This window comes from Austrofundulus limnaeus, unplaced genomic scaffold, assembly GCF_001266775.1.
Source record: "Austrofundulus limnaeus strain Quisiro unplaced genomic scaffold, Austrofundulus_limnaeus-1.0 Scaffold317, whole genome shotgun sequence".
NCBI classification, from domain to species: Eukaryota; Metazoa; Chordata; class Actinopteri; order Cyprinodontiformes; family Rivulidae; genus Austrofundulus; species Austrofundulus limnaeus.
In genome coordinates, this window is record NW_013952719.1 from 323,941 (window position 1) to 334,102 (window position 10,162).

General features: G+C 38.7%; 1 protein-coding gene across 1 annotated transcript in view; it reads right to left on the bottom strand.

The window, feature by feature from the left end:
- Positions 1-845: 845 nt before the first annotated feature.
- apool (apolipoprotein O-like) overlaps positions 846-10,162 on the bottom strand; it is a gene marked incomplete at its 5' end in the record, with an annotated part of 11,932 nt that continues 2,615 nt past the window's right edge. Inside the window, 6 exon segments of the mRNA XM_014022073.1 lie at positions 846-2,295; positions 2,904-3,023; positions 3,250-3,417; positions 3,522-3,693; positions 6,881-6,976; positions 7,096-7,187. Coding sequence (XP_013877527.1) covers positions 2,207-2,295; positions 2,904-3,023; positions 3,250-3,417; positions 3,522-3,693; positions 6,881-6,976; positions 7,096-7,187 — 737 coding nt within the window.

Here is a 10,162-nt window from a genome sequence, read left to right on the forward strand (position 1 = left end):
CCAAAATACAGTTTCAAAGCAAATTAATTCAAATACAAAACTTTAAATTCAGTTTCAAACCATTAAATTCTGTTTCTATTCTGTAAAATTCTTTTTCAGACCAATGTATTCAATTTCAAATTATGCACATTCAGTTTCAATCCGAGCAATAGAATGTCCTGATGCACCTCAGTAATCCAGGTAAAAAATTAAAAAGAAAAAAATTGTATAGGTCTTCTGGACGGGTTCTTCTCTAATGAAACGTTTCGTCTCTCCTCCAAGAGACTTCTTCAGTCTGAGAGTTTCAGGCAAAATTCAGGCTTTTAGGCAGGGCTTAAAAGTGAATTTTGCCTGAAACTCTCAGACTGAAGAAGTCTCTTGGAGGAGAGACGAAACGTTTCATTAGAGAAGAACCCGTCCAGAAGACCTATACAATTTTTTTCTTTTTGACTCTTTTCAATACTTGGCATATAATATTCTACATATGTGCCAGAATTTTAGACTCACATTTTGCTGTAACAGCAATCATAGCAGGTTGATTGATTGACACGGGCCTATACTTGACTCTGTTGTACATGATGGTACCAGAAATGTCCATGTAAAATAAACCCAAGGCATCTGAATGTGACCCATCATGGACACTATTGCCTCAAGTTATATATGTTTGTGCTGGTGTCTAATAAATGATTACAGAGATCAAACAGTCTTGTACGTGTTTATATCAAGCAATTGACCCATGTTTGTATTAATCATTAATGGAGTTTTAATGAGTAAAARGAATCCGCTGCTCTCAGTAGTTTGTGAAAGGTAAGCAGCTGGGGTCATGTTTTGAGATGGATTTAATAGTTGAGAAGACCAGCYGTTAATTCAAGAAAAAATATATCTTTAATTTGAGTTCCTTAACATGAAGACACTGATAGAACAATATGAAGTGTCACAAGTCCATCTTATAGTCATCAACACATGTGCAGCACAGTGCCTGTAAAAAGTATTCAACCTCATGGCTCTTTTCTGCTTTTACTGTCATGGATCAGCCATGCTCAATATAAACTGTCTTTCAAAAAAAACATAAAAAAAGACATTCAACACCAGAGTGAAATAAAATGTCTGCATAAAAGCTGTAAATTATGCAAAATAAGTAATTGCATAAATMTTACCCCCTTTTAATGTGACTGTTCTGATTCAACTCAGAGAAAAGATTATGGAAATGTACACGTCAGTGGTGGKWYACAAASGGATTTCCAAGGCTCTAAACATCCCCTGAAGTATTGTTGAAGCCATCGTGAAATAAAAGGTGTAAGTGACTAGTGTTTATGGCCGAGGATCAAAAAGAGAGTTGAAGAAAACTTGTGGTAAATCTGGACTAGAGACTAAACATTTTTCTAGTCTGTGTAACAGTTTCTCCCATCTCACCTGCTGCAGCTTTTAACTCCGTCACAGAGCTGACAGGTTGCAGGCACTCAGTTTAACAGCTTGCTCTTGGTAGATTTACACGCCCCACATTCCTTCAGTTTCTTGAAGATGGACTCAAAAGAACTCCTGGGGATGAATACAGCCTTAGAAATCCTTTTGTATCCAATGGCTGTCTTGTACATTTCAGTCACCTTTCTTAAGAGTCGAATAACGAGTCACTTTAAAGATGGTGAATATTTATTTATTATGTACTCTAGAAATTAGATTTTACTTTGACATTGAAGATTTTTTTTTATTTTAAAGGTCAGTTTATATTCACCATGACTGATTCATGGCAGCAAAAAAAAGCATAAAACATTTCAGGTGGTGGAAACTTTACTGTAGTTTTCCTACAAACTGGGCTAGATTACAATAAATAACAGAACAGACCAATCTGTGCTGCAGAACATTCAAGCACAGAAACTCATCATTTCACACAAACAGAAACTTTTTCCACAATCTGCCATTTCTAATTGAAACTTATCTGTGGGTGGTTTTTTTTTTTTTCGTCTCTTTTTCCCAGGTTTTAATTTTTATACAAACAGATCCATTTATGCGTACTGGAGTTCATTGTACTGCGGTTACAATGCAAATGTACGTGGATGTTTTCTGTGGAAATGTAAGCGATGTGGGCAGACGGAATGAGAAAGGAAACATTGATTAAAGCATTTCTGAGGCTGCTTGTTTGCATAATGCTGCAGTGTTTCTCCGAGTGATGAGATTTGAGGTGGCAGGGTGGGGAATGAGGTTTTCTCCTGCGACTGGCGGCCGTGGCTTAGCTGCGAGTGCTGTACAGGTCTTCATCCTCGGGACTGGACTGGCCAAAGTCCATGAGAGCGGGGTCCGCCTTGAAACCAGAGCCCTCTAGAGGAAGAGAAAGAAAATTGACACAGCATCTCAGTCAGAAGCACTGAAATATCTGTGGTAAAATCTTWGAAGAAGCATCTAAAAAGTCTGAATAATTTAATGAGAGCTGAATATAGCAGGGTAAAGCCACAACATCCTGTCAGGTTTTCTTCCATCATATAATGCAAGTCAGCATTCAGGACCGTGGGTGTTGGTTTTTATCAGCACACCGTTTCCTCTGAATGTGTAGGTGAGGCGTGCGTAATCGATCCAAACAGTAAATTACAATCAGTATCGTTAAACGTATCAGATTGTTGTTGTTTTTGTTTTTTTTGACTCACGGGCAAAATCTTGTAATGAAAAAAAAAATCTGGTAAATTAGATTATCAGCTTCCACGTAAAACGAACCCAAAACACATTTACAGACATGAAGTACATTCTGATAACATCTTAATTTCAAAATAAGTGGATGGAAAAATAGTGTCATCATTTGCTGCTTATTACAAACACATGAGGAGGAAATACAACACTAATCTCCAGTGTTTAGGACTGAAAATAGCTCTGGTAATTCTCAGTGGTGACGCAGGCTGTACGAGTCTTTAAGGGTTTGAGGACATGTAAAGTACCTTTGATGTTTTCTGTAGAGGGCTGTTGAGGAGGAGGAGGAGGAGTTGGTGTGGCCTCCACAWCAGGAACTAACTCAGGTTCAGCAGCAGGGTCACAATCAGCTGCTTCAACAACTGCTTCTGTGAAAAACCCAACATTTACCTGGTTTTATTGTAGCAGCATAAACATTTGATGCCAGCTGATGGATATTTGATGCCATCTGAAGTATGACGACAGTATACAAAGTAAACAATTTATAGCCATTTTTACTAAAACATCTGCTTTTTGATTTGTAATGAACATTTTTGTTACCTGCTGGCCTGAAGAGCGCAGGTGATGTTGTTATAACACATCAGGCAGACTCACCTGGAACCGTCTCCACTTCTACATCTGACGTTGGGTCAGCTGGTCTCGTGTCTGAAACATCGTCTGCTGCTTGTTTTCTATCTGAACCCTCATCATTTCCAACAGTAACCCCCTCCTCAGGTAAAGAAGGGGTCTCTGCTTGGACCGGGAACCACTGGGTCAAAGAACCTTGGACAGGGAGGAAACCATCACCATCACTGGCAGCTGAAGCTTTTTTTCTATGTGACTGTGCRCAACAGAAACATGGAAACTGAGATCCATATCTACAATACCGGAGCCAGACTCTGTCAGGAACTGGATGGGAGATGTTTCTGTTCGTGATCCTGACGACTCTTCCTCTGCTGTAACAGAGACGACCGGCTCATCGGGAACCGACTCGGCTGGTTCCAACTGGATCTCCACTTGGCTCTGAGCCGAAGAGGCTGGACTCTGATCTGTAGCTGACTAACATTTGATAAGTGAAAAACAAACACTTTCATATCACTCGCTGCCTTTCATGTCAGAGTTTAAGACTAAAATCATCCTATGATAAGAAAGGATAGAGGTTTAGCCRTTTTGGTCAAACTTTAAACAATAATTGTGTAAAAAAAGAAAAAAATCCAGTGAAGCATACCGTGTGTGATTCGTTTGTAGTTGGTTTTATGTTTTGGGTGCCTGAGAGCTACCAACTCAAAGTTTTACCTCAGTATTAGTTARCATTTACTGTATAGCCATTTTGTGAAGGCTAAGGTTGATTAGCAGTAAAGTTAATTACTTTGAGAGTTTTATCTAAATCCACCCAGTGGTTCATGACATATTTTACTGACAGACAAACAGCTATAGCTGAGGTTTGAAGCAAAGATGGTACACAATGTATTGAGGGAAATACACAGTGACTGGGTTGTTGTTATTGTTGTGTTTACTACGTTCAGTAGTAAGTAGAGAAATAAGTTGAGTCAAAAAATGAAATTTGTCTTAASGACCCTGCATACTCCAACCAAAGCAGCAAAATTGTCTCTTGTTGACGTAGTTGTGTGGCAAAAAATTGCATCATTTTGTTTGCGGTGCAGCTTTGCTCACCCCCTCCGCAACACAAGTGAGCCGAGTATTGTGTGATTCCTTAGATGTTTGTGGGCGTTTGTTTATGCAGAAAGACATCAGACAGCAACGGTGGCATTTTACTTCATACTCCGCTTCCAGAAGCCGGTTGTTGTGGGTCCAAACAGCACTGAGAGTTCTGAGGAGCGGCGCTCTGAGGCAGTCAGAAAGTTTGTCTATACGACTTTTCCAGACACTAATAGATTCAAATGGCCAAAAACTCCTGGATGGAAAGACGTTGTGCTTGATGGAATCTGTCTGCCATAAGTGYGGTGCTTTATTTGTGACAGTTTAGTGGCTAAACAGCAGATATCGGAGTGGAGACTCGAGTGGTAAGAYCCCCGTGCTCTGACGTGTACAACAGTGGGAGGGGTTTTCTAGGTGCACTGTGCAATGAAAGARGTGTGTGAAAACAAATGTCCCRCCACCACRTGACTGGGAGTCGACTGTTCAGCTTTGGACTAAGTATGTAACCCCTAATTTACATTACATGCGTAAYGGCTCCGCTCCACTGCGGTGCGCAGGTCACAGCTGTGCGTTTCAAGTCCAGTTTATACTACCTCCACTCCAGTCCGACAGACGTGCAGGAAGGAGATGGCGCGATAAATTCAGTGATAAGTGTGGAAGTCACAGCAAAAAATAATTAATTCTGTGAAAGACGAACTCCAAACACAGCTGAAAACAACGATATAAAGGCTTTAGTTATCCATGTTTAAACTGTCTCGCTGTCGGCTTTCTGAAACTTCTGATTTCAAAATAAAATCCACGTGTATCGTGTGTGTACACATATGCTTCATGCTACATGTTTCTATCTGCTTCCCAAACAGAGCAATACATTCTGACAGCATTTGTGTAGAAATATATCCATATATTTATTAATATAGCTGCGATTTCGACATTATTCCGACAAATTATCCAGACGTAGTCCTGTCGCGATAGTCAATAAATCAATTAATCGCATGATAAGTTATTTTGAGATCAGTAAAAAAAAAAAAAAGGAGGATGATAAGTTTCATTTTCCTGCTTGTTGGTCTACTTCGTCTCTCTCCCTCTCTGTGCTCCGCTGCACAGGAGCTCAGCTGACTCCTCCCCTCCTGTTTTCTTAGTGTGGGAGGAGTGAACTCTCGCGTTAGCATGAGAGCTCGTAGCAATAACAAACTAAAGAAACGTTTCAAAGCAGAACGCGGCTGCTGCAGTGTCGGAGCAATTGCAGAGCCTGAAATTCGCTGCGGGGAGACACAGAGAGAGAGAGGAGAAGGGGTGGGGGAGGGGTGGGGGCTGAAACTCCCCCAGACCTGCGACAAACTCATCAAGACTTTACCTGTAGCTCCCAAAAATAACAGGAAACTTAAACGCACCATCTGTGTTTTAACAAAACACCCAAAAAACCTGTAGCTGTCCCAACAACTCATGAGGAAAACTCTGAACTGTCTGATTTCCTCCCCGCAGCGCTCTGCTTGTCCCCTCACTGACTGTCCCCTCCTCACACACACACATAGACACGTTTGTTCTTCTATCCTCATGGGGACTTTGCATTGACTTTCATTCATTTACCAGTATTTTCTATTACCATTTGACCCTAAACCTAGCCTAAACTTTACATAGGATGTGAACTGGGCTTATGTCCCCATAAGAAACAGTGGGTCCTCACCAGGCTGTGTAGTTTGCTTCATCTCTAAAGAGATGCTGCTCTTTAATATTGTTTATTTACTGTCTTAGTTGTGTGTGGTGTTTAATTTACATTTTGTTGTTCTTTGTTTTTTTTTATTCAAGTGCATTTTTTGTTAGAGACTGAGAGTCCACTTTGTTAAACATTCTTTTAAAATTAAAGTTTATTGATTTATTACACTTACATATTACGCTTTTATAATTATTAGTTGTAAAACGGTCACCAGGCAATATTATTGCTTATCGCAATAATTTTTGAGACAGTTAATCGCCCAGCAAAATTTGTTATCATGACAGGCCTATCCAGACGGGGTTAAAACATWACAATTACAAATCAGACAAAAGCTAAGTCAGTCACTTAAACACTGGTGGATATCAACAGAACCAACCGGACCAGTTTTGGTTTTGTCTTGAAGAAAAAGTAGCTTCATGTGTGAGACCTACAGCTTTTAACAACTGCAACTGTGGAAGAGAGTCAAGTTTCTTTTTTTTCAGATCACGTTCTATCAACTAAAACCAGTATTTGTTGTTTAGTTTTCTGGAAAAATCTGGGTCAAATATGTTAAGAACAAACAAGAACTTCCATCCTTTTTCCAGGCAATAAAACATGAGTGACAGAACASTAAAAGATGATACAGAGATACAAGGATTGTCAAAGGGCAGAGTGCAACCACAGAGGATGAAAACACAAAGGGGATTTTTTAAAGTGAGTAATAACGTAAAGAGGAAATCCGTAAGTGGGAAACAATTTGCCATTTTATAAACTGAAGAAGTGCTTTTGTTTCAGTTACAAACGATTTAAAAATGTTTGAAATGTGATGTTTTTTTTTAGCTAGTTGCAAAAATCCACACAATTATCATAATGCAGAAAAAAAACTTTTCAAACCTGTGTGTGTTTAGCAGCAGACTCCTTGGTGGAGAGCAGAGACGTTGCTGCAGCACGGCTCCACTGTCCTACAGCATACATGCTCTTTCCTGTCACCTTCACGACACAAAACACAGAACAAAATTAAAGCTGCAAAAACAACCCCACCTGAATGCATTAACAAAATCACAGCAGAAGAACAAACTAGTGTCACCTTTTTAAAAAAATGGTGTTACCTTAAGCACAGCCACAGCTTGAACTGGGTAACACACCGACGCTCCGACACTCATCAGACCCAGAGGAACAACAAACCTCTTGAACAGAGAGCCTGAAATAAGGTTTTATAAAAGCTGATTGTGGTCTTTTCTGATCAGAAGTTCATTTTAGATAAAGAGTCGCGAGACTGAAAGGTTTTCAAATAAGAGCAGTCAGAAAATCAAGAAAAAGTTGAAAAGTTTGATAAACACATGGAGTGGGAACTTGTTTATCACACAGAGGCCTGTGTGTTTTTGTTTGCCTGTTAGCAAAATATTGCATGCACCACCTGATGGATTCTAATGATCTGCAGCTGATTGGAATCAAACTGATTCAAGATGGCTATAATGGTTCAACTCAGYCTAATTTACAGATACTGAGCCTATGATGGTAGCTGAGTGTCATTGACAATACAAACTCACTGTGCAAAGTCATTAGTTTTTATAAAAATCAACACTGTTAGCAAAATATCTCAAGAACCACTATTATTTCCCAGGTTTGGTCAAATGGTTACAATTCTCTCATTTCTCAACACAAGATGATTTTGTTTAAAAGTGTGTGAAGGAAGCGGCAGGTAATATGCATTCTTTCAAGGAATACTTTTATTTATTCTGTGTGAAAGTCTAAATAAAACTTTGTTTTAAGTGAACGTTTTACAAAGACTAGACGAGTGGAACAAGCCAACTTGTCTCRCTTTTGTTTTAGTAAATAACATACATGCTTAACAAGTGGTTAATTGCTTTGGRCATCCTCAAATGAAGCTCAACTTAAAATTTGGACAAACCTACATAACAAACTAGTTCATGTTCTGAAAATCATGACTGGTAATGTACAGGACTGTGCAAAAGTCTTAAGTCATCTCCTGCACTGCTTTACTTTTTCAGTTCAAAGACACAGATTATCTTGTAATCTTGAKTAATATTTGATCAGACTTTCAGAAAGTTTTCTTTCAACTTTGGCTGCTTTCCCCTCCAATTAAAACTAGATACTGCATAGCTGTGGCATGTATGATCACCGCACATTTGCAAAGCACCAATGCAGCAGAACTCAAAAGTCAGAAGAACAGATTTATTGTTTTGGGTGGGAGTCCAGAGGGGGTGGTAGGGGATGCTCATTGGTGAGCCAGATGGATAAGCCTTCATCACACCAAAAAATAAATAAATAAATAAAAATAAAAAATCTAAAGCTCCTATGTTGAATAGTTTTTGAGCTATAAGAGTTTTGTATGTCCAGACACCCCCTTTTCAGATGGAGCCCCCTCCTCAAATATGGGGTCTATTGTGAAACATCTATATTCTTACCAAATTTTACGCTGATTTGTGCAGTCGTTTCTGTGCTACGGTTGACCAAAAATCTCTGAAAAAATAAAAAATTAATAAAAATTGCATGCAGGTGTCATAATGATGTTTATGTTTTTGTACAGCACTTTAAACCTATAAACCAGTCAGTCACAAAAATGCTCCTTTAGTCAAAAGATGAACAAGACGTGTTGACAAGTGACAAACCACTGCCTTCAACAGGTTTTTCTTCGGCTGCTCCCCCTCTGCAGGGGTCGCCATAACAAAAGATTCTGTAATTGTTTTACGTTGGTTAACCTTCCTGACTCGGACCTGCAACCTCAGAATTACAAAACCACAGACCCCAGAGATTACATGTGCTCATTTTATACTACAGTTTTAGGTCATTTACCACCAGCCTGTTACATTAACAACATCTTCTTAGTTCTTAAGTTGAACACACAAAACAACAACACAAAACAAAAACACAATTTGACACAAAAAGTAGAATTTTAGCACCAACAAGTTGATTCCTAAAAAGCTGTTAACTGAAAAGACGATGCATCTCTGAGCTCCTGCTTCAAGTCGGTGCTGAAGTCTTTTCTGTTTCGCAACAAAAAGATTCAGATAATGATCATCAGCTGCAGAKAGTTTTCTTTCAGGCCTGGCACTTCTTTTTGTTTTCACATTGAACCCATTTTACGCACAAACAGCTAAACATGTTGCCATGGTGGTGCAATGACTGATCAGAAACTGAGAGAAAAAACAGCCAAAACAAAAAAACAACTATTTAAAAAAAAAACTGTAAAATCTGGAGAACTAGTGATTAAGACAACTTTTAAAAAATTGCAAGAATATCTGACTCCTTCAAAATAAATCTACAGATAATCTGGTGGTTTAAAATGTTATCCCAGTATCGTGATAAAATAACAGCCAGCTGCTTTAAGAAGGAAACAATCAACCACGCTTGTTAATCTGTTATCATGTAGGAAAATAAAGATGCCACAGCAGCTGCTATAACCTGCTCGCTGGAGCTCACAATTTAATTTGTTCTTACCAACAATGTTGTTTTATAGATTAGTGTGCAAATTCTTCTACAGTTTGTTAAATATCTGCTTATGTTGCACAAATATTTAGATTTTGTTAAAATAATGACCAAAATCATATCTGCTGCAGTGGTTTGTGTTGATGACAGCAGTTAATGCAAAAGTTTCCAATAAAAATATTGTGTAATGCGTAGCGTTTGTTTAAGATGATGTCCAGCTATGACCAAACCAACTTTTAGCTCAATGTCTGTAAAAATTAAATTAATTACGAGTCAGTTTTTTGTTTCTTAATGTTAATAGAATGTGGCAGCCATGTTGAATTACTTTATTTAGTGTAGATGTACAACCAGCGATTACTTTCGGAGTTTTGCTAAAAATTCATTCACTGGTTCACAAGATATTTTGCTAACAAAAACAAGTTTTTTCTATTCTTATTTAAGGACATTATCAACTTGCATTAATTTCTGTAGCCTAACCCTGACYCCTACGCTAAACCCAGCCATTACCAGTTAATAACCAACCATACCGCCCTCCCCAAAAACAAAACAAAACAAAACAAAACAAAACAAAAAACTCATACCTTAAGGCCTCTACATACTCCCTCCAAACTGCTGAAATCGGTTCTCATTGGCGCAGTTGAATGACAAAAACTGCGTCATTCAGTTCGGAGTGCCAATGGGACCTAGGGTTGGGCATGATCGTATCTTATCGATAATATTCATAGC